Source organism: Xiphophorus hellerii, chromosome 3 (genome assembly GCF_003331165.1).
Source record: "Xiphophorus hellerii strain 12219 chromosome 3, Xiphophorus_hellerii-4.1, whole genome shotgun sequence".
Classification (NCBI taxonomy): Eukaryota; Metazoa; Chordata; class Actinopteri; order Cyprinodontiformes; family Poeciliidae; genus Xiphophorus; species Xiphophorus hellerii.
The window spans coordinates 20,737,644-20,763,551 of record NC_045674.1 but is presented as its reverse complement, the minus strand read 5'-3'; the positions used below and the strand labels follow the sequence as shown (position 1 = coordinate 20,763,551).

The 25,908-nt window shown below is 38.0% G+C and overlaps 1 protein-coding gene across 2 annotated transcripts; it reads right to left on the bottom strand.

The window, feature by feature from the left end:
- Nucleotides 1–25,908, bottom strand: deptor (DEP domain containing MTOR-interacting protein). 2 transcript variants are annotated; one of them, XM_032558687.1, is made up of 10 exons: nt 25,555–25,908; nt 25,259–25,348; nt 21,422–21,600; nt 20,629–20,752; nt 14,069–14,247; nt 9,757–9,939; nt 8,852–8,989; nt 7,790–7,860; nt 7,430–7,534; nt 1–2,961 (listed from the first exon to the last, which is right to left on the bottom strand). In XM_032558687.1, exons 1-10 carry the CDS (start codon nt 25,566–25,568, stop codon nt 2,833–2,835), a joined length of 1,212 nt encoding a protein of 403 aa, XP_032414578.1. In that variant the 5' UTR covers nt 25,569–25,908; the 3' UTR covers nt 1–2,832. The 2 variants fall into 2 exon arrangements, with proteins under 2 accessions (XP_032414578.1, XP_032414577.1); XM_032558686.1 differs by having other exon boundaries at nt 25,259–25,351; nt 25,555–25,906.

Sequence of the window (25,908 nt, the reverse complement as noted above, 5' to 3'; positions counted from 1 at the left end):
TCCCAGAAATGAGGTTTTTATTAAACACTTAACCTTTCAGTACATTAAAACGTTGTAATGAAACAGGCGCTAAGCTTATATTGTCTTAAAACACTGAACCTCTGGAAACAAAGGAAAACAAACACAAGTGTGTCGCCAGTGTCAAGAGTGTTTACTCACTAAACACCCTTTAGTGAGTAGAAATTCCCATAAAACTAAAACTAATAAAGATAATATAGACATTAAGTTACATTCAAGCTGCTTTAATGAAAAAAAAAAAAAGAAAAACTAGCCATTTACACACAGCAGGGTCAGGACAGGTGTATCTGTAGGTCAAGATGAGAGTCAAAACTCACACACTGTTGTCAGTGGTGTCACTAATTTATATTAAGAATCTGGGGCAAGACACATAAAATCGTCAAAATGCATCATAAAATTTCCCAAAATGCAATGAATTTTGACATTTTAATTTCACAAACTGTGGAAGAGGAACAGTGGCATCATCATCACCTTGTTTTTTGGTTACCTCCCGTTTTACCGCTGTGTGAAAATGGCCACTGATTGTCAGTGGAAGTTTTAATGCATTAAGTTGAGAAATCAGGTGATAACCAACCATATTTAGCAGCTAAAAAAGGTCTTAAGGCAAACATTTCTAGATAAAAAGCCAGGGAACCTGCTTTAAGTCAACCCAACACCACAATTCCCCCTAAAATTATTATTACATGTTATAAAGCTCTGCAAATTTCTACTTCCTGAAAACGCAGCAATGAATCGCATCACCTTTTATCCTCTTTGCAAACAAACTGTGATCAGACAAACCTGGTCCAACATCTACATTATTTTCAAGAACCTTTTGCCAGATTATTTTAGATTAGCACTGCAAACACATGAAAGACGCTTAAATCAAACCCTGGCAGATTAGATCTCAAATGAGGCAGACTGATGCTATCTCTCCAACAGAAAAATGAGGAACAGTCATGATTTCCCTCCCTGCTTTAAGAGAAAAACATATCAGTTTTCCTCACTGTTCTGTAGAGATGTTTCATTAGTTCTTCATGTTCAAGAGAATCAAACTTTGAAACGAGTTCTGCGTTGTCTGATCACTCAGTACTGTGACACTAAAGAAGAGCTTTGGATTAAAAGGCAAAGCTACATATGAACATATTTACAGCATCCAGGCCTTCCTGCCAAAAACATCTAAACAGCAAACAGCTAAACACTTTAGAAGGCAATTGACACAATAATTGCACAGCTTAGTGATATTAGAGGCATAAAAATCTGACTTATCTGAATTATTTAGTTGCAATGTTCTTTAAGGTCTGAACCAAGTCTATCTATTGACACAGGCAGTGTGGTTTCAGCTCAAACAAACATGTAAACAAGTGTTGCTAAAGATTATGGCTGTACTGCACGAGCAATGAGAAACACTTAGCTACAGTTTTCTTCTAACTCAGTAAATATTTCAGACATTATGTACCAATGGCAGCCTTTCTAAACACATTTTGGCACAGTCTAAAAGCATCCACTAATATGTTGATGTTGTGGAGTCTGACCTTCTGGTGCCATGACAGCCCAAAAGAGGATTCCCTATTCAGGTCTTTTCAAGTAGATCCCAAACAAATATCAGAAAACCTGTTGGTGCTTCTTACAACATAGAGAAAAATTAATTACTAAATGAGACAAAAGCTGGAACTGGAACTATATAGCAAAGATAAAGTCTCACTAGTTTTGGTACAATTTAAAACAACATTACAGTCATCGCTGTGGGCATTTTGAGGTTGTGCATAATACTTTGAGTGAGTTCAATCATTTAATACGTATTTGAAATAATAGTTGAAAATATGCAGCATGGTTTAACTTGCAAAAGTGAACTTTTTTTGAGTTTGTCACATTATAATCCAATTTTTGCAAGAATAGCTACTTTTCCTAGTATTCTTCCCCAGTGTGATTATTGATGTCCTCAAATTTAAATTGTCTTTGATCAACAAATGAAAAGCTTTATCAGTAATAAAAGATGCCAAAAAAATTATATTATCATTTATAAAAAATAAATTAAAAAAAGCATGAGTAGTGACTGCTCAGACAACATTAACAAATATGACTTTTTGGTGTTGTAAATAAAGAAATCTTCAGGTTTTTTTATTTGTTTTCTTTTAGTAATCCAAGCAGCACTTTTCCATTTTGATATCTTTTTCCAAAACATTCTCACAAATTATAAACACCTATACATTTAACAATGTATCCTTTAAAATGATGATTTTCTTTAAACAAGCAAGCAAGCAAAAAAAAAAAAAAAAAAAAAAAAAAAACAGAATAAAACTAAAACCGACAGCATATAAAATGTGCGTCTTTCTGTTCTGTTCAGTAGAGGGCAGTGTTGAACAGCAGGAGAAGTCTGGGGCAAAGGTCATATATTCTTGAAACGTACAAACCCATTTAGCGTATACCCTGTTTCCCTTATGATTGCTTATCTCCACATTCTGATAAAAGGCGCTGGGTCGAGTCCTGTAACATTCATTTAAAACTCTCTCAGAATCAGCAAATAGACTCAGTTTGAGCACAGACCAGGAATACAGTTTGGTCCTTTTTTTCCTGTTTCCAAACACTTGTGGTTGATGGGATTCTTGCTCTTTCCCTTCTGAAGGCAAAATAATAAAAAAACAAAGAGGAACAGCCAGCAAGATGAGCTGTTTACCCAAATCAGACGTCTCAGTATCCACTTAGATCAAACCAGATGGAATGAGAGCTTTGCTGCAGGTCATCCATGTTTGTCTGGTGAAGAAGTTCAAAGTCCTTGTTTTATTTCCTCACTTCAGTTCGACATGTTAGTATCTTTGTTCCTGTCAGGCCTCGTCAGACTAGCATCTCCTCCATCACCTCCATGACGATGGTCCTGGGGCCGGTCAGGATCAGGTTGCTGACGGTCCGGTAGTCGTGGCAGAGGACGTTCAGGCCGTTCACAGACACCACAAACTGACACACCTGGAGGCGGACAGGAGAGCTGCTTCAGGCTTTTTCTAAGGTGATTTCACAATTGTGGTTACTTTTTAAAATGAAAATCTCTTTAGCAATTGTTTTTGCTAAAAGAAATAATTTTAGCAAGAACACTTTTCGCAGTTATGAATACAACAACAACAAAAAAACACAGAGATGCTTCAGAGATAAAATGGTGAAGGTACTGAGAGATGGAAAAAAAACTGCAGACGCATTCTTATTCTTTTTGTGCAAGAAAAATACTACAGAAAATATTCTTGGTTTTAGTGTTCTGACTTTACTAAACATTGTATAAAGATCACAGCGGCTCTTGTAAAAGTAAAAGTATCAAATATTTCTGTTCATAAATAAAAATATTAATCAACATCTGAAACAATTGGTTGGTGGTTTTTCTTTCTCCTTAGTTGCATGTTTTTGTTTGTCTGATGGTTGTTTTGATTATATTTGAAACAGAAACAGTTTCAAATAGTGTCTGTAATTACACCAAAACACAAAGTTTTGGTGTAATTACAGGAAGTTATTAGTGCAGCCAATAAAAACTTCCTAAATTGACATTACATCAGAGGAGTAATCTTTAACAACAGAACAACAACACTTAGGACACTTTAAATCTTGTTAAAAATGTAGTAACCAGCAAAGCGTCTAACTGCGCAAACGTTTAGGTGTATAGAGTCATTACTGTTATCAGCAATAACGCTATAAAAGCATGACAGCCACAGCCCAAACACACTTCTTACACACATAAACCTTGAGACTCTTATCATTATTACCAAAGCTGCAACAGGGTGGAGACTGATAATAACATGACCTCATGTTTTAACCCTTTTAAACTCTTAGATGTGTAAAAACAACAATATTGTTAAATATCAATTTTAAAAAAACAGAGAAATGTAAAACTTTTTATTCTTATTTTGGCTGCCCTGTTGTATAAAACTAGACCCTAAGCTAAAATACTGATAGTCCAAAATGTCTAAAAGAGTTGTAATAAGTTAAATAAACAGATTAGTTTGTTCCGAGGATTACATGGGGTAAACATTTCATTCCTATGAGCTTCCTCCTGATTCAGCTCAATTCAATTCTTTATTTATCCTAAAGTGAAAGTAAATGTTGCTGTATTTTATATCATCCAAATGTCTTCAAAGAGTTGTGGGGGACTCCATGATAACATTTCCTGGACGACAACCTTAAGCTGTTGGCAAGCTAATCTGCCTCATTTCCTTTTGATGCTCTTTTTTAAATCTCTGTCGGCTACGTATCAGAACAAGTATCTGAAAGTAAGAATACAAGAGAATAATTGTCCAAATATGTAATGTCTGAATCACAAAAATGTTGAACAAAAATCTACAAAAAGAACAAATGAGACCTAACCCAGCACAGCTGCTCCAACTTGCTGGCACCACGAGAAGTGCAATTCTAGAAATATTGGATAATGGATGGATACTAGAGTCATGTAATTACATTTCCTTCAGTGTGAGTAGATAGCTGCATCTTTAGTCATCAGAGATAGATGATATTTCTCGAAAGCCAGGCATGAGTTAACCGATAGTCTTACATTGGAGCTTTTGCACTGTTTAATGCCAAATCAAAAACGTCGGGTAATGGGGAAGAAATGACCAGTAACACCTGAAAAGGATAAGTGCATGTTGGTTCAGAGGGACTTATGGTAGCATTTTATTGTAAACTAAAGAACAAAAACAATTTTGGTTTTACTGGTAAAACAGAGTGAAGAAAAGAAACAGCAGAGAAGAAAGCGAGGTAATCAACCTCATATCTCAATAAATATTTAACAAAAAGTTACCTTACACACACATTTAACTTATGCAGCCATAACACTGGGTCATCTACTGAGTTTAGCTGCCTTTTAAAGTCTGAATGGTTCTTTATGTATTATTAAGAATCTTAAAAGAAACAAACAGTTTCCCTTAAGGCAATCCTCAAGATTCTTCTTCACTGCTTCTTTCCGCCAACCTGCTTAACTATCTCCGTACACATTCCTCTTGGACTCTCCCCCTGCTGCTCTTTTTCTTTCTAGCTCAGGGATTATTAGTGTTGGCAGGGGCCCAGCTGGACTCTACGGCTCATTGTACCAAGAGAGTTAAAAATCTGTTTTACAGAGTGAAGGAAAAGCAAACCGTCCTCAACAAAACTAAACAGGCCATAGATGCAGAGGCCTTGTGGAAATAGAGATGATACAGGAAAAACAAAGATTGTAAACAAAAGTATATAAATGCTACAGTGCAAACTAACAGGAGCTCTTGGTTACTGAGAAAGAAGGGGGTTTTGTGCCAGTTTCAGGTTTATTTGGGCAAACGCTGCAGATTTGTGTACAGATGAAATAAAGACAAATCTACACTTACAAAGAGATAGATGTGATATTAAATCAAAGTCTCTGTGATGCTGCATGAAATAAAATCTAAAAAACCCCCAGTGTTTTCAGTGAGCGATCCAAACACAAATCTCTGCCAGCAATAGGGATTTTGCTGAGCGTACTGGTTTCCTGGAGACCTTGAAGTGACAACAGGAATCCAGGAGAGTCTCAACAAAAGTGTTTACCTAAATGTCAAACTGTAACTTTAACAGCCAGTCAGATCCCACTCGTTCCCACAATCCAGTTCAATAAATGCAACGTGTATTAAACACTGTGGGTCTTACATTGTCGTTAAAATGGTTTCCATTTGAACCGACTGCAGCAATCTTGTACAAATTTACAATCGGGACATAGGCTACCCGGTCAGTACACACAGAAATCTCTTGTGAAACAGGCTCAATGGGAGAAAGATGCAAACTTTGAGATCATAATCAGGCGGTTAAACATGAGAAAAGCCTGTTAATTATTTTACAACCTGCAGCCTGAGCTCGCCCTCTCCTTTGACCTCCTGCCTGAGCTGCAGTGCCATCACTTTACAAGCTCAGACATTTCGCTCTGAAGAATCATTACACATCACTAAACTACTCAGGTGAGATGAAACTAGAGCAACCTTCAAGGAAATGCAAGCAAATAAACCCACCAGGCTGTGGCTCACGAGAAATTTAACCAGTCATTGTTGATGGAGTGAGACGGATTTGCTTGAATAATCTGTTTTAGGCTCTGAACTTAGAATTTGAACTGTGTGGAGTTCATTTCTGCCACACAAAAAGATGGGACATGTTATGTTATTATTCAAAGTTATAATTGTAACATTCAAAATCTTTAAATGACTTAAAGTCACAGCTATGAGATTCAAAAGTGGAATGATGAGTTTATAAGTCAGAGTGAAAATTATCAGACACCATCATTTATATTTATACTTTATATTTCATAATGTTTACTATAAAACACTAAATTATATGTCTGCAACTGAAACTATGTGACATTTTTCCTTTCACCTGGCAGAAATATTGACTGGTAAAGAATAACTATATAATCACAACGACATTTCCAAAATGCAGCAGTGTAGAAACACGTGGGATTCTTTCAGCCGTTCGGCCTCTGTAACCTTCATACAGAATATTTCCATGGTAATAACAGCGACCAAAGAAGAACTAACAATTTCCCCTTTCAGTGCTGGTACTAAGACTTCATCTTCAGCTCAGTTTAGCTCACATGATCTGTTTTTTTGTTGTTTTTTTTTGTTTAGACATTTGTTCTTCTCCCGTCTTGTTCCTTCATCTTTCATGTCGAGGCGTAGGTTCCCACTGAATTCCCAGAATTCTTAGCTGTGGCTCTTGTTGACATATTTGCATGCCAGCTGAGGCAGCAGAGGAAACATTACCCTGTTTACATTTCATTTTTCTTGGTTTTCCCCTTGGACATCGCAGGTTCTTTGCTGTCTTCCCTTTGCAGACAGAAGCCACAGAAACGGTTCCTCTTTTCTATTCCTGTCTAACACTTCTCCTAAAACATTTACTTCTTAAAGAACATTTAAAAAGCATTCAATGGCGACACTATTGAATATTAGTTGTTAAAACATGATGTTTCAGTTTTCCCGAGTGAAAAAATTGCTTTTCACTCTAGTGTGTTAGGTAATAATTAGTGGATATTACAAACAATACTACCTTAATCTTTATGTAAAACAGAAAAGTTCCTCAGTGATTTGAATATTTTTCTTTTAAATGCATTGAAACAATCAAATTGCTAAATGTCAGGAGACTGTCCATGTTGAAATAATATAAATGCAGATTCCAGTGTACACCTACTAATTATGCCATAATAATAGGCTAGCTAAGTAATATACAGTTAAAAAAGTTACTCTATATATTTTCATATTGGAAATATATTTCCAATATTTTCATATTGGAAACATGAAAAAAAAAAAAATTCTTAGCCAATCATGCATCCGCTTCTGCTTAGTGTGCACATCCTCACTAATGTGTCCCCTGTGGTTGAAACATATCTATCTCTTATTTGCAATAAATAACAGGTCTGATTTTGCAGTAAATGTTGGTTCTCTGGAGGTTTGACCCCAGCGGATGTTACCTTCATGCCAACTGCAGCAGCCGGTCCACCAGGATCCACCGCCTGGATGTGACAGGGTTTGCTTCCTCGCACCACGAAGCCCCAGCCCACAGCATCACCCACGATCTGAGAAATCAAAACCAAAGGGGAAATCTTGAAATGATATCTGACTGCTTCTGATCGCAAACAAAGTGTAAAGAGTTTCAATTATCCCATAAAGCAGATAGTTAATCATATGCTAAATGTTATCAGTGAATATTTGTCTTCTTGAGGAACACACACACAGAGAGAGGACCAAAGACTTGGCTTTGAACATTTATTCATTATTATGTGCAGGTAGTGTGAAAAATGTAGAACTGCTCTGTGTTTGTGCGATCGTACAGTGAAAGTCTTCTTCATAAAAGGCCCTCCTGGTGCCAGAAGCTCCTCTGGAGTCACTTGTCTTTTTACAACTGTAAACATCGAGACAAAACACATTGTTAGGGTGACAGTGAGACAAAATTATAGACCTGAACATCATGGACACGCATGAGTGAAAACACCTTCCTGCAAAGTAAAACACTGAGCACAAACACTGAAAACACAAAAACAGAAATTATTCATCTGCTTAAAAACATTTGTGTTTGACTTTGTGTGTAGAAAATAAGAGAAAAGGTCACATACTGACAGCCAAAGGCACATTACTTCCTAAAAGAGTGCTGCTGTCCCCTACTTTGATTTCCACTCATCAATACACACAAAGCTCATCTTACTGTGATCACTGATCGTCTGCTATGAATGCTTAGATTTTCTGTCTCACTTTTACATCAGAAGATACAAAAAATAAATGATTTTGTGTGGAAACTTATGAACTTTAAAGTCCAAAAATTCTGCATTTAAGATAAGAGACATTTCTTGTTTATTTAAGAAGCAGCAGTATTTATAAAGTAATATAGTTGTGGATTAGTGCAATGCAGGGTTAGATTGTAACACAATTTTTCAAACCAAAGCATATGTGTATTAAGTCCAGATCTAAGTCCAATTAAATATCAGTGACAAGACTGAAGGAAAAAAAATGTTGTTCACACATCCTCCCCGTACAACCTGACTGAGCTTTATTGAGTAAAAGATATGAAACATTTTGGAAACAGTACGACATTTTGCTTCACTTTATGTTGGTCTGTCACACAAAATATAGAGAAGTTTTTGTTTGTAAAGTGACAAATGTCAGCAAATTAAAGGGGTTAGGAGGGAGAGTGGGGTAAATGTTTATGAAAGGCAGTGGGGTTTTTTTAGCTTTATACCAGTACTATTATACTAACAGCAAAATAACCCGATAAAACACTGAAAGCAGAAAACTGAGCTTTAGAAACCTGGATTCTCCCATTTACACATAAACAATATTGTATATTTTATATAATCAGAATGAACATTGCAGCTGATGGCGCCTCCATGCTGACCTACCAGATTTGGGGTTGCAGAGGACCGGCGGGCTGCTGCTGAGCGTTGGACTGCTGCTGTAATAGCCGCTGCTGCCACAGCTGCTGCTCATGCTGCTTCGTCGAACTCCAACCGCCACCTTGATTTCCTTAGTGGGACTCACTAACGCAGAATTAAAAGATCAAGAGGTTAAAAATGCAACTACATCACCTTGCCTGTGACATGCAGAAAAATGAAAATTATTCAAATTTAACTTTTAGAAAGTTAGAATTAAACCAAAAACAACTGGAATTGTAATATAAAATGTAAAAATCACCTAAGCTTTGTTTCTTAACAAGCTATTTTACTCTGTGTGCACTGTTTTTTAAATAAAACACCAAAAACATGGCAATGATACATCAAATCCAAAGAGCTTAGAAAAGACCTTCACACCTTCAAACAATTGCACAATTTGTTGTGGTTATAAAAAAGGGAGAACTTGTTAGTCACAGACCAGATTATACTGCAATAGAGGGAGGAATCAAATTAAAATCCCAAGAAACGGGCTCTGAGGTCAAGATGGGAGGACAGTAACTGTGTGACTCTACATAGCAACACAATCAGGAATCTTCCTCTGTTATCTTTCTAAACCATGGACACCAGCATAACTGAGTGGGAGTGTGCCTCTGTTCTGGTATCTGAGTCAACAGAAGATAAGGCAAATTAGGTAAATATGTCACTGTTTACAACAGAATGATAGGGGTAATTTCCAACCTTTACAGCTAGATTGTTGTCTTGATATGGACACAAAAACATCTCCATAGTTAAAATTATATGAATTTACAGCTTCCCAGAAAATGTGATGACATCTTCAATGTCCACATATCCTCTCACAGAAGAGGTAAAACAGGTGTGCGTTAGGCTTGGCTGCATTAGTTCTCACTGGGTACCTGAGAGGAAGCTGGTGTTGCCTCCGTCCGAGTTCTGCTTGCGGAGGCAGAAGGGGCTGTCGTGGCTCTCTGGGATGCCGCGGCTGCGTTCGTGGAGGAGTTCGATGAGCCGCCGCCGTCGCCGGAAGTTCATCCGGAACTGGTAGAGGAGAGGCCCGTCCACAAAATGATGCTTGTTGGTGACTGAAACAAAGAAAAAGTGGGAAATTAATTTGTTTTTCACACAACATTTAAAAACAAGCAAAAAATTTAAAAAATAAAAAATTTAACACTTTGAAACATATTTTATTAGTCTATCTAAAATGATCAGATAAGACCAGTTATCATTTGACACAGTTCAAGCAGTTAAACCACAGCTGCAAAATACAACCAAAGCAAATTAGTAAAACCAAAACACAAAACAAAACATAAAAAACAGAAAACTGTTCAGGGACTTGAACACTGCTGCTGTCTAGTCTCACTTTTTTGTGCTAATAATGAAAACATTTTCAGCTAATTCAGTGCAGTTTCTGTAGAGTCAGACATGCAGTTTAAGATGTAAGGTTGGTGATGTTGAATTTTGATTTATATTCTACCGTGTTACTGACTTGGAGATTTCATGACATTCTTGTGATTTGTGTTCAGTCATGTTCCTGCATTTTCCCATATTTATCCTGTTTTCCACTTTGCTTCTTGATAATGTTTACATGGTTTCTGCGTCACATATCATTAAGGCCTATATGTGCCGTACTCTGGTAGAACAGTGAAATTTGTTTTAGAGACAACGTTCCTTCTGTCCAGAACATTTCATACATCACAAGAACTCTATTATCTCCTTATTAACCTAAGCATACTCATTAACAAGAGGAAAGCTGTTTTTCTCTGCAACAACAGCAGTCCTGTAGTGTGTTTCCTTCAATTAATTAATTCAAATCCACTATTCGGAGTACTTCATATGCTATAGGAAGTACTCTTTATGTGCAGCAGAAGAACTCTCTGTGATCCTAGAGATCATCTATGCCTGATATTTAATGTTGTGGTTTTAGTTTGGTGTTCATGGGGCTGAGAGCGCACAAACCCGTGCCTCTCAGAGTGCGTTAGCATGTTTGTGCTGTGTCACCACATTCTTCTGCCCTCCAGACACTCAGCTCTGCTAAGGAGCTGGAGGACAGGAAGTGAGTCGCAGAAGAGAGAACAGATGGAGAAAAAGGAGGAGCAGAAATAACTTTTTCACATGATGCAGCATCAGCCCGTTGTTAGGCCCGGGCACTGAAAGCAGCCCGAATGCCCACAGGAAATGCAAGATTTTGTTCCTTTATCAAATCAGTTCCATTTTTAGAAACCTACTAATGTATGGAAGAGTATAGCATTTGGCATACAGACAAGAAGCAATGAAATTATTTCCATTTAGATAGCAATCTCTAAGCAGCACCATATCAGCTAGCAGCTGTCATGTTCCGTGTTTTCTGTGTGTTTATTTTGAGTTTCCTGTGTCTCTGTGTTGTCCTGTCTTCCCCTTGATTACTCCCAGGTGTTTCTCGTTCCCTGATTGCCTCCTGTGTATTTAGTCTCACCTGTGTCTCTGTGTGTTGTCGGGTCCTTGTCCATGCGTGTAGCCTGTTGCTACCAGTGCTGAGCCCTAGCCTTCCGCTCGACTGTGCTGCCAGGTTTTTTGGACTTTTGGAATTGTTTAAGCCTATTTTCATCATTAAACTTGCATCATTCATCTCATCTGGGTCTGCTGCGTTTCCCTCACCGCACTTCATGACAGAAGCGCCTTCTAAATATTTAGAATTCAAATTCAAAAAAATATTTTATTAATCTCAAAGGGAAAATAAATGTTGCTGTATCTCACATCATTGAAGGTTCTTCAAAGAGTTGTTGTGTATAGTGATGGCTGTGGGCAGGAAGGATCTCCTGTAGTGGTCTGTATTACAACGGCCCTGAAGAAGCTTCTGACTTAAAAGACAGATAGTTTTTCTATGTCTCATTAAGAAGATGGTCAGGGTTCTCAATGATTTTCTTGATTTTATGAAAAATCCTCCTTTGCATCGTCATCTCCAGAGGTTCCACAGTACTTCCAAGAACAGAACCAGAACAGAACCAGCCTTCTTTATCAGTTTGTTGAGCTTTTTTTAGGTTCGTGGCTCTGATGCTGCTGCCCCAACAGATGATAGCAGAAGTGACGACGCTCTCAGCAACAGACTCATAGAAGATCTGCAGCATCTTGCTGCAAACCTTGAATGATCTTAGCTTTCTCAAGAAGTGCAGTCTACTCTGTCCCTTCTTATAGACGGCTTCACTGTTGCGTCTCTAGTCCAGTTTGTTGTCCAGATGAACACCGAGGTATTTATATCCCTCAACCACCTCCACTTCTTCTCCCATGATGGAACCGGGGCTCGATCTAATCCTGTTTCTTCTGAAACTTTCTTTGTTCACAATCAAGATGAGATGATTGTTCCCACACCATGACACAAAGCGGTCCACCAGATCTCTGTACTCAGCTTGTTGTCCATCCCTGACACACCCAACAACTGAAGAGTCATCTGATGTCATCTTTCTGTAGATGACAGGAGTCTGACTTGTGTTGGAAGTCTAAATTGTACAGAGTAAACAGTAATGGTGAGAGTACAGTGCCCTGTGGGGCTCCTGTGCCGCTGACCACCTAGTTAGACACAGAGTCCTTCAGTCTCACAAACTATGTTCTGTACTGGTGAGTTGCAGTCTGCATACAGTGCACATTTGTAGCAAAAAATGGCTACAACTTATTCTTCAGCCCTTAAGAGAGCTGGAGTAGAGGTGTGTGATATGTTCTATTCCTGTATTTGTCAGAAGATTCAATTGAAAAGAAAAAACAGCATAGTATAGACTCAGTATAGACTTGCAACATGAGAGAAAAATCACTGAGAAATGGGGAAAAAGAAAATACATTTTAATCCAATCTTCCAATCAACAGTTATGTTTCCTGCTGTAACACAGTGTCTGGTCTAATTAGATGCCATTTCCAAATCAAACTTTCTTTCATTTGAGGAAATTGTTTGATAGAACGTAAAACATCAATACTTTCACACAGACTGCACAAAAGGAATTTAAACCAGCTCAAACCCACATAGGCCACTAAAAAAGCTCAGGAATCCAACAGACAGACAACCTAAAGGCCCATTGGCACACTTTGGGGAAATGTTAAAACAGCAAAGTGTCTATTATGCCAGTAGACAGGCTGAGCCCCAGGCAGGTGAGGATAACCAGAGAACAAATGTAAACGTGATCTTGGCTAATGTGAGATAAAATATGGGTCACTGTCGACTAAGAAGGATCCAAAATGAGCAGAAATGAGATTTAGGAGAATGACTAACACAGTTTCCATATTTAAAACTTTCAGATACCCCCTAGAGACTTTATTAGCCTATTTATTTTTATCTTCAGGTGTGATGTTTTAATAAAATAATGAAAATAAACCTGTTAAGTCCTTGCTATGAACAATGATTTTGTTCAAATAAAACAGATTGCCAAAGCTTTGCATGCTAACAAGGTTTCTTTTTACAATCGTGATTAAATGAAAGTTTTTAAGAGTGGGTGATCCAGCATCTATAACAGTGGCCAGTATCCAAGAGGAAAAAACAAACTTTTAACCCCAAAGGTGAAACTCTTACAGTCAGATGAAAAGGAAGACATGTTTTTTCCCCCCAAAAACACCCTGCATTCAATTGAATAATTTGAACCAGAAATCACCAAGTTAAGTATTGAAAACCCAAAAAGTGGTAGATGAATCTCAATATACTTTAACATATACAAAACATTTTCTATCAGGTAGAGACCAGTGTTGTGTAGTTGCTAATCATCTTTGTTTGGGAGTGGCCAAGTTTCTGCTGGTTTATCACTGTGGCCCATTCTCATTCCACCATTTCCTTAAAGGAGCGGTATTATGAGCCTGGAAATTTTTTCTGGATTCATAGTGTCCTTTTATACTGTAGTACAATCAAGTAACCATGTTATCTCCAGTTGTTATAAAAATGTTGTATATATAAAACATAACTTAACTTTGCAGTTTGATGCCTTGAAATTGTCCTCTGTCTCTTTAAGAAACTCCTGCTGTTTCCTACACACAGCCTTAAGAATGTCATGTGAGACCAAGCATTTAGGCACCGCCGAATGTCCGCCACGGGAGATGTACAAATTAAAGGATTTTTCAAATACGCATTAAAGAAATTGAATCAACGCTCTGGGTATGTTTTATGATGAGGGAATAAAATTATAACATGGCCAACAGCTCAAACAAGTTGATTTCACATAATAAGATCATATCAGTGCGAACATTACTTCTCCTCCTCACCATGCTGAATGATGCCATGTTCAAGCAGCCTCCGTCCCAGCTGCTCGGCCTCCTCCCTGGTGGGCATCTCCGCCTCCTGCAGCAGCCAGTCGATGAACTCTGAAGCAACCAGGGCGCGTTCAAATGCCATCCCTTCTTCCTCTCTGGTTTGTACCAGGTTGTTCTCAGTGTTCATCAGCCTGCATTAAGAAAAAGGATAAAACTATGAAAAACCTAAGAAATACATCCACCAACCATAATGGCTACAATGCTATTATTACCAATGTTTTGTTTCTCTGTTTAAGGTGGGAAAAGACTTACAGGGGGAAGTGAACATTTTTAATGGAGGTAAATTCTTACAGACAAAAACATTTGAATTTCCCCTCCCTCTGAAATCCAAAGATAAACAAACTACAGGTTATCTCCATAACAGAATAGTAAGTGGAGAATTAAGGTTGTTTATTTAAACTCATCTAAACCAAGATAAGAAAAAATAAGCTAAGATGAGGTACCTAAGAAGAAAAGTAAAACTAAATTAAAAGTATGACATAAGCTAATCTAAAGGAAAATTTAAAAAAACCCCAAGATAACAGTGCTAAAGATAGGCTAAGCTAAATTATGTTAAGACTAAATATGACAAAATACACAAAACTAGAGAAAAATAAAGCAATTTAGGATAAGCCCAGATGAGTTAAACTAAATAAAATAAATTAGGTTATGTTAAGGTAAGATAAGAAAAGCATAGCTAAACTACAGGAAGGACAACTAATTAAAAATGTCCTAATATAAACAACATTGAACTTAATTGAACAATGAAAGAAAAAGTTAAGATTAATAGGGCCGAAATAAGAAAAACAAAAGTAAAATAAGGTCAAATAAGCTAAGCCAAGCTAAAAGAAGCTAAAACTAAGCTAAACAAGATGAAAACGATTAAGACCTGAAGAATTAAGATAAACTAAACTAAATTTGGTTAAACTGAGATACACCAACCCTAATTCTAAAAAGAAAAAAATAGTTCAGAAGCAAAGAAAAATAAAAACTCAGCTTAGCTAAAATAACCTAAAATATAGTTCATTTGCTTTCTAGAACCTCTGGACTCAAAACAATTCCTTCCCACGTTGTAGCCTTCATGGTTCAAGGAGAGCCAGAGGCTTTCCCAGCTCAACAGGGACACAGACAGGTTAAAGTTGAAATGCATGATAACAATCACTCCACTACTCCAAGGTTACAGTGCTAAATATGACATTTATGTCATAAACCTTCAAGGAACATGACAGAACAAAAAAAAAGGTCAAGTCAATTCTAAAACTTATACATCTGCTATATTAAAAATGACTTTAGCATTAGGTATAAAACACTTGCTCGAAAATAAATAAATACAATTTCAACATTTTCCTTCTGGTGCTTACTTTAGATAATTACCAACTTACTTTTGTAAGTCAATAAAATCAGCTTGAAGTAGAAGTGTGTGTCCTGACTTGCACTGTGTGACACACGGAGAACTAAAAATAAAGTGACACACACACCTATTAAGACCAGAATGTCTGAATCTTTTCTCCTGCTGCTGTTTAACAATCACACCCACAAACTAATCATCTACCTGCTTAAATTATATAAGACATGCAAGTTGTTGCAGACACAATGCACTTTGTTGCATCATTTGCACATGTCAAAACATGTTGGGGTGAGAAACTGTAGCATTAAACTTTCTGCCTCTCTGCCTCTTGGCTATTATTTGCAGAGTCAAAGTAAATTTCTGCAACCGGTTTTAACTTCTAAATATTAATTACTGTATAAACATGTATACACCTGCTCTGCTGCTCTGGCTGCAGGGGAAAAAACTGGTGACCAGTTCAGAAAGATCCAACAGACTAGAATAACCAGTGCTTTCTGCTGGTGTGACAACTGAACAGGTAATACAGTATGCAAAAGACATTGCATGTATCACAGCTGTAGATGAAAAGAAACAAACATAGAGCCAAGATGACAGACAAAAGAAGACATTAAAGTGAACTTTGAATGAGTTTACCAACTTTCCATTTCCTGTTCTCAAAATTGAGTGATTTATCTGCTGTTTGTCAGGGCATTTAAGAAAAGTAGTGCCAATTTTTTATAACCCAGCAGAAAATATATTTATTTCCCACAAGATAGATGGTCATAGGTATGGGAACATTTTGCACTAATCAGTAAATGCAGAAGGCTGGTTTAGCTTGGGGAAAGGACTTAATTTAGTCAAATAAGGCTTTGACTAAATTCTGTGTTGTTGATTAGGCAGAGTGGGATCCTAATGAATTCAATTTGAACCAAATGAAAATTGAATTCCCAGGTGCATTAACAAGCCGTCATTCTGCACAAAGCTTCAAATTACCACAGGCACTCTGTTCTGTCCTCTTAGTTTGGTTCGATCCACTGTATAATGACAGTTCAGAGAAAGCTAGAGGCCCTGATGACGACGACAGACCAATGCCCTCATTACACATTGCCTGGGGAGACAATCTGCCAGATTTGGACCCAGAGGAGAGAAAAAAGTAGAGCTAGAAGCATTCAGGGATTAACATGTGGAGTGAAACTAGTACTTTTAAATTCAACACAACAAAGACCGTTTTTCCTAAAGTCAAAATACAAATTTCTATTCATTATTACCATGAAACCTGAAAGATTGAATGCTGCTTAACAGACTGTGTTATGCTAGCTCAAAAGCATTAGCTCAAAGTACTGCACTTTGTACTTAAATAAAAACTTAAGCAATGCAATGCATTATTCATCTCCTGAGACCTTAAATATTGTGCAAATACTATGTTTGAATGGAGAATGATAACAGAAAATGGGACACTTGGGCAACTCTGACCTGCAGATGCACTTAGCTATTCGTTCGGCAAAGCTCACTCCAACGCACGACGACGCCTTTATAGCCATGCAAAAACTTTCAACAATGTCAGTGTCATGTTCAGGGTCACGGAGTGGGCGGGTGAGAGCAATTCACAGAGGTTTTAAAAGTTAAATATAAGGAGAAGGTTTCTTTGAGGGCTTGGTGGTAGAAACAATTCCTTAACGTACCTGTTCGGATGCAGAATTTAATTGGATTAAATCAAGTTCTTTCTCTGAATGAATGTTTAAAAAAAGCTGAATTTACAAGATTTTCACCTTAAAAACAAATACTTACACAGCCTCAATACAAAATACAGGCTGACTTTGTAAAAACCCAGGAACAGCAAGCTTGGATTGATTAAGGAAAGTTACAGTTATGTCTTTAAATCAGATATATCTATTTTAATTAGGTTTTATTGTGAGAGGTTGAGGAAAGGTTGAGTCAAAGCAGTTATGTATGGAGCTATGTTTCTTTGTTTCTCATTTTCACCTATTGAACATCTTTTGTTTTTACAAAGATTAGTCCAACTTGCAACCTCGGAGTGGCTGTACCACACCACAACATGCTTTTTCATTCATAGGACGAGATCCAGATAAAGTTGCGTCAAACTAACCAAATTTGTGCAAACTTGACCCTTTTAAGAATAATTTACTCACTGAAATGCTTGATTATCTTCTACAAATATGTTCTCAGAACTTTTTGACTCTTTCTATGCTTTTAGGATGTAGTTTCCACCCATCATAATCAGTAATTTTAAGAATAAAACAGCCTCCATTTGCAGTGGAAAATATACGCAACCATCAGTGGAGCATGTCAGTGAGTGTGGTTCACTGAGGTTAGCAAAGACTCTGACTAAATTGCAGCTTAGGGAATGCATTTTTTTTCTGATGTTGTTTTTAGCCTTGACAACCAATAAACAACAATCCTCAATATGGCAAATTATCTTACCAAGTGCCATTCAAGTAAAGTGGACATGTGTGGATCTTCGCAAGTGAGGAAACGGCTACAAGAAAATTGCTTCTTGATCAAACGTGGCCAAAATGTGGCATGTAAGGCTGGACAAATTTATTTTGTCACCACGTTACATAACGTGGATGTCCATACCAAAAACAGAAAAAGGAAAGAAAAAAAAAAGAAAAAAGGACACAAAGATATAAGGAAGAAAGAAACCAGTGTGTTGAGAAAAAATACTTATAGTCCTCCCCACAAGATTTAGAAACTGCTGTCCTAACCAGATCTGTCTGCTGCCTGTGTTTGGAGACTATGTATGTTGTTTTGAGTTTTGACAGAAGAAGAAATGTATGAGGACTGTTTTTGTTCCAGTGGGAAAGCTTCATGGAAATGGTACTTAACACAACAAACTGTATGCTCATGTTGTTTACATGCAGCAGAGTTTTTGCAGCTGCAGAAAAATTCAGTTTACTCATTTCCATGAAGTCTTACTGAAAAAAACGATGCAGCTCACAGGTTTAAAATGGGTGTCAAACAGGACTGAATCACCGTGTTAGTGCGTTTCATCGCTCTCAATTCGTTTGTTGTCATAATAAATTAAATGATTCTGATTTGTTTACATAAACAAACAAAATTGTGAAAAAAAAACATAACCTTCCCATGGAAAAAAACTAAGTGGTTCATTCAAGCTGCAAGAAGTCAAGCGAGAGCAAGACTTCATAAGGCTTTGCTGTATTTTTTTAAATGTTGCCAGTCTTCTTCAAGATCTCAGAGTCAAAATAGGGCTCTGCTTTCTCCTGGGAAAACAGTGAGAGACAACTGCAAACAACAGGAAGTAGGAAAACCCACATCACCTAAATGACAAACAAGTGTACAAACTGAAAGCCTTTTCTCCATGTCTACCAATGCTTTAATTGTAGCCTTAGAGTTATTTGAGTTACCAAACAAGCGTGTAAATGAGTGTGAGAGTGGTGTGCTGCACCATGGCAATTGCATAAACATGTAGCTTTAAGAGCGGACTTGACAGTTGTGTCCTCTTCCACTATTTCATTCTCTTACGCAATAGTGGAGTGTATGAGTGTGAACGTGTGCGTGTGTATTCCCAGAGACGCTAAAAAAAGCAGGTCTGTGATTAAAAGTGTGTGTCACTTCAGTTAGAGGCACAAAAACACAGCTTGCTTGTATTGGTGGGCACGAATGCGCTCACTGTGATTTCCAAAATCAAAAATGTGCAATAGATACAAAGTTGATGACAAGCAGAAACGTCCATGTTTACGGTGTTCTGTAAACAAAGCTCTTGTACGGATGAAAGTGCATCATCGCTCGGTAAAGATGTTTCCAGTCATTTCTGCAGCCGGCCCCCCACACTCCTTTCACTCTCCCCAAATTTGCAGGCTTTTATCTCGGCCAAGCTGAACTCTGTGTGTCCTAATTTAATGAAAACCATTTACAACGAAACTAATTCTCAGAAAAACATGAATGATGATTTTTCTTCTTGATGTAGTCAATCAGCAGATCATCAATAACAGTAGGGTAGATGAACAAAAAAAAACAAAACAGGAGCGGTATGAGTGGAGTGGAATAGATTAGATTCATCAGATTCTCTGATAAATCTATTCATCAGTGAATATCTATTTAATATGTGATTTAATATCTATTCACTATTCATCGGTGAATAGTGAATCTTTCACTATTCATCAGACCATCTTCAAGGAGAAAACACTTAGATCCTGTAGCTCAACATTTGATATTCTAATAAGAAATGTTCCAGTACAAGAACAAGTGTCACATTGGGGGAAACAATCGCAACATCTTTTAAATACAACTTTAGGAAGTTTCAAAATTTAACTCTTGGTTGTTTCCTCTGTCTGTGATATATACTTACATTTCTCTAATTTAATGAGCATTACAGTTTATTTGCTTTGCAAAGGATTATTTGTTTTCAGTTTAGGATCTACATCTTTTCAAAAGATGAAAGATGCTCACATTGAGAGGAAGACTGTAATGGCTGCTTCAATTTCCTGTTTGTCTGGGTCATTTTACTTGATGAGCTTAGACTCAAAAGCTCTTTATGTAGGAGAAAGCTGTGCAGAAAAACAAACCTGAAGTTTAGCAACCTTCAAAGCAAAGTGTTTGAAGCACAAAAACAAGTTTTTGCTTCACACAATTAACATTTTGTTTGCTGATCTCATCCAGGCTAACAACACCTGAGCTAGACTGAAAGTGTTGAATATCATTTCCTAATAATCAGGCAATGCTCCGACTTTGTCATTTTAATGACAGATTGCTCAGTTTTATTGACCAAAACCTTTTGGTAATTACTAAAAATTACTAATAGGATCCCCTGTTTTTCAGTAAAAACAGGGGATCGGAAATCAGCCACAAAATTTCAGTCTTGGTTCTACCACCTCAGTCAACCCTTATTTATGCAATCACTGATAGGAAAATGTTTATTTATTAAATATATCCTGTTTGATTAAATAAAAACTCAGACAAACTGGATCGTTTCGATCTTTAAATTAGTCTAAGTTCTGGAATGCTCACTTACTGCTTACTACTACTCAGGTATTGATTGTTTTTTCCTAATCTCTCTCAACAACTAAAATAGAAGTGTTTTTTCTCATCAAATGTACTACAATTTCAGGAGAAGTGCATGCTAAGCAGATTAAAGCTATGTGTTGTTTATCCCTTCGTATTCTCATTGAACAGCATCAGACATGGTTGCGTTAGCATGTGCATGTGTTCTCATGCGTGTCCATACTTTTCATATAGCCTCTGTCCCCTCATGAAGACCTTGGCTTCGCTGTCCAATGGGAATGTGCCGTCGTCCTTTCTGAAGCGGTACAAGAGCTTCATGTCTTTGAACTCTCGGTGCTCATCACACACTGAAAGCACACAGTGGAGAAAAACATTAAAGTTAGAATCTGAACATCTTACTGGCAAAAAACTTAAGAAGTAAAGGAGTTTAAGTGTCTCTGTGATTCAGGAGTAGTGGAAGAACAGATCAGCTTTAGTAGGACTGAAATGGGCATTGCATGAAAGACGAAGTTAAGCCAAACAATCTTGACTTACAAGTCAGATAGTCTACATTCAAATCCTCACATATGCTCATAAGATATCGATCAGGACCTAAAAAATGTAAATGTATTGAGATAACCCAATATACACCGGAGACTAGGTAGGTAGATACCCTCATATCCCCCTTAACACCATGATCCTCATAGAAGAGAAGAACAGCAGATAGAAATGACTTTGTGTGATCACTTATAAAAACATTTCCTATTGATTAAACGGTTGATATAAAACTGTTCCTAACAAGAACTCCTCTACTCTTGTCTGTATCTGTAGTTTGGTCAAATGTAAAGCAAATAGAGGAGCCACTGTTTTTAAGCCAAGGTGACTGAGAGAACATGGAGAATCATCCATTAGGACACACTGCTGGTTCCCAGAAAATGTCAAGTGAAAAAACACACTGTGAAAAAACACACTAGCCATTAATACCCAAAATTAACTCACCCAACCTTTCTCTGGGATACACAACATTTCAGTCTCACCGTGGTGAACAATGCTCTGGTCCAAAAGTTTCTGCATGATCTTAATGGCCGTGTCCCGGTCTGAGGCTTCCTTATGTTCGATTAGCCAATCAATGAGCTCCTTGGCGACAAAGCAGTTCGGGTAAGTTCGGAGGTGGTGCCTCCGATCCTTGATCACCTTCCCCTCATGGAGCCGCAGCCTGGAGACAAACAAGCAGCAGAGGAAATGCGATTGATGCTCGATTCCTAGAAAGTAAGACAAGAATCTTTCCACTCTATTTTGAACACTTGGTAATTCATAATTTTGTTCTGATTTGCAGTTAAATCAAGAGCTGGAAAACCTTATCTCTCTGATCTCTGGACATCATTATATTTCCTGTTTGGGTTGAGCAGCATTATGGTTCACTAAATCCAACATCTCTATCAGAACAAACAGAGAGTTATTTGAAGAATAACCTGAACTCTAAAACTTTCATAACATTTGGCCGAGCACATGTCTTTTCTGGGCTCATGGTGTATGTATGGAGCTGAAACACCATTTTCAGGGAGCTACAATGCATCTATTTCAATATTAAAAAATCATGACCTCATCATGCTTCAGCAGCTGCCCTGATTCTGGTTTCCCACCATCTCTGTGTCCTCTACCTGAACTGGAGTGTTGTGAATAGGCTTTAGCCAAGCTTCCTGCAGCTAGCTCGATCCTCTCCATGCTGAGTCTGTGTGCAGCTGGCCAGCATCACTCTGAATTAGCAATGACAGCCGGTCTAACTGTTCTGCCAAATCTGTATGATGGGCAAACAAACGTGGCTAATAATTCACAGACCTAAGATCTAATCTGGTGTTTCATCAGCCTTTCTTTGCTCAACTTCTGAAAGGTTCTGACCATTACAACCTCCTCTCAAGCTGGAATGTGAATTATTAAAGTTGGAAGTTTATCAGCACATCGGTGAATGACTTCCTGACTACTAGTATCTTGATTTCTAATCTAATTGGTCTGAATGCTCCACAATGCATTTTGCGATGGCACTACAACGTCCCTATTCATGAAAGAATGAGCTGGTCACAAGACTTCCTGGATCCGCTGCACGTCTCTGTAGGCCCCGATAACTTTCCTTAGGCCAACACGAGTAAGAGATGTATGCGCTGATATACAAGCAGTAATCCTATCAGCCACTTCACTGTTATCAGTTCAGGAACTGAGAGGCATGTTTTGCAAGAGACTGGGCTCGAGACAAAAAATTGAACAAATAAAGGTGTGGACTCCTTCAAACTCCTCGTTTTAATAGAAGTAGTTTCACAGCCATGTCCAATTCTTCCCGATTTCTTAAAATACTTCAAACTAAGCTACGTACTCAAGCTAAGCTCACACTGAGCATCCAGCTGTCTAGTGTTTGCTTGTGTTGTACAGTGTAACAAAAGCTGCTTCATTCAACCAGAACAGAGCTCTGAGCTTGGTGCAGAGATCAGCATTTTACCATGCTCACCGCAACAAAACAACATGATTGCACTGAGCAGGTAAAACGTTTACCCCTGACACTTAACAGGATGTTAGCATCTGCTTATTTGGATTTATAGGCACATTTAACTGGGAAAAATTATAATTTAAGCTGAATATCAACCATATTCAAGCTTTAAAGACAATGAGAAATGTATTTTAAGTACATCTATTTAGTTAGGTGGGGAGATTGTACTTTAAAATTTTAGTTTTTAGCAGGATCAAAATTATTACCATTCATATTAATGGAACTGAAGCCTTTTTAAATGTATACTTTATTTTTCAAAAGTTGATCTACATTTCTAGGAATCTACTGCAGCTAAACACGGTGAGTAGGATGGTAAGAGAGGTAACACAAAATATCACCAGAGCTCATTGTTAGAGAATTACAGAAAAGAAAACCATAAATTCTTAAATCTTTGAATTGATAATAGAAGAAAAAATAACAATTCTGTTCTACCATCACAAACAAAAACATGGTGAACTCTGTTAAACTAAGTGAAGCCATGTGCCTTGTTAGGATGAGAGCAATGAAGCTTTTCAGCAACAAGCACTACAGACCCACCTGTATGATCATAAAAGCACTATATGTCCACTGTTAGGTATGATAGAGGCTCTGTGATGCTGTGGGCCCGTTTCTCTTCTGAGTTCACTTGAAGCCATGTAGAGTACATGGCATCTTATTTGGATTATTTAAAATTAAAATCTACTGAACTCATTGTACTAGAGACGCTGGACTCAATCAGCCATAAATCTGAATCTGACAATTTGCCTTTGATTGACTATAAAAATCATCAGCTAGTAGCATTTAGTGCATTTTTTTAGTTCAACCTAAAACTCCTAAACAACACAGGAGCATGTGATACATAAATTGGGATGATTGTGTAACTCCTAAAGAATCAGCAGTCTGTCATTCCATGTGTTATAGTCCTTACAAAACATCATTTTTTTTTACATTTTAAGTGACAAGTGACATCTCAAAGAATTTAACAGCAGCATAATGATTCAAAATGACTCTCTGTATGATCCAGTCTTACGATATGTCATAGGAGAAGACAAATGGCTGTCCTGTTGGCAAGAGTGATTTGTAAAGTTTGTTGCCAGCAGGAGTATCAACAATTGTATTTCTTAATGATGGATTATTTCTCACCTCTAAAAAAAAAAAAACCCCAAATAAATTCTAGATTTTTATTTTTTGTGCGTAAGATGACTTGTGCAAAAAAGATTTTAGTTTTTTTTTTTTTTTTTTAAATCTTTGCCAAATGTGCCAGTATGGGCCAATGTATGCACATGGTTTAAGTGAGGGATGAGGCAGTCCATTAAAGATAAGATTAAGTGAGTCAAGGTCTAATTTTATTTTTAAAGAGGGGCGAACAAGATCTTACACAGCCAGCTGGAAACACGCAGCACGTCACGTCAAGTGTCCAGAACAGGGACCGCTATCCCAAGCAGCTCGGCATTCACTGACACCAGTGAAGCAGTCAGCTGGCAGCTTTCGCATACAGCTGTGCCAGAAATCCTAATACACACAAACACATGTATGCTGCACACAACATACAGTTATAAACACAGAAACTCTCTCTGGAGCAAAAGAAGAGCACACTGCATGCACCTTGTAGAATGTGCAGCAAAAAAAAAAAAAGCTATAAATCTCTCCAAGATTACACAACTCCTTAAGTTGGGGGGCCTCTGCAGAAAAACATAAAACCATTTACACCCAGTTGGATAAAAACTTTTCACCAGCATGCATGTTTCCTTTTAGTTCAACTGGGGGGCTGAAATTCCAGGCATTGGTGCCATGCTTCCCTACTGAGCCTCTATTCATCGCTGAGGTCATGAGGCAGTGAAAGCCAGGGTTCTGGAGCCTCTCTTTATATACAGTAGGCCTGAGGTTTCAGACTGTCAACAACTCCACCAGGGGAACTCCTATATGATTCTCTGACAGCGGCAATGGGCAGGCATTATGGTAAGTTGCTGCAGCTCATAGGGAACTGTATCAGTAGAGCAACCAAAAAAAATAGTGGGGGGTGGGAGAGTTATGCAACGCTGCAGAAGGCAGCAATTACAAAGCTAAAATTTCTATGGGTGTGCATGTATGGATGTCTTTGTTTGACTCAGCATGCTGCAGTAAGGTTGCTCAATCTGCTGTAGTTGCAGAGAACATTATATAAAACATGTTTACCACAGCAGAGTGTCTTGTTCTGTCATGCCCTTTTTTTTTAGTCTCTTTCCAGGAGAATGCAGGAGGAGATAAGGACCTAAATTATTTGCGACGGTTCAAATGCGTTTAGGATTCACGCTGCAGGTTACAGTAGAGATTCATACACAAGTGTGTGTTGTTGGGGCAGAGCCGAGAGACCCACCTCAGCTGCTCTCCGGTGACAAGCACCTCAGCCAGCCGCTCCAGTTCGGCTGCCTTCTTCTGCATGGTGGTCCCGATCCGGTCCATCGCTCTGCTGAAAACAAAAGGCGCCAGACCACAATAACATTGTGTTAATCTAGACAAGCTCGTTGTCTCAGCCCGGACTGCCATGAGGAAGAAATGCTGTCAAAGCTAAAGTTAAATGTCCATCAGAGGCGTTTCAACTTGCAGAAAGAAAGTAACAAAGACATCCCCTCGGATGATTGACGCTGCAGTCACACCTGGGGTTCTACTTACCCTTCAAGCACCATGGAGAGCGATTTGATGAGATTATTCCTCGAGTAAATTTTTAATGATAATTATTCCATGTGAGGATAAAACGGGGAGTCGGGAGTCACAGCAGCAGCTACATCAACAAATATCCACGTTTAACCTCAGAAAGCATCCCAAAAAAATAATAATCAGCTCATTAATGAATGCACTCCTGCACCTTAACAGCTTCTCTTCTAAATTTTAATCTGAGTTGTTTGGACGCAGTGCAACTGGAACAACTCTGTCCTTTCAGAGCGGCTGTCTGACCGCGGTCTGTTACTGACACTGTCACACCACAAGGCGTGAGCACACGCTTTCCTCCCCGCACAGCGCACACAA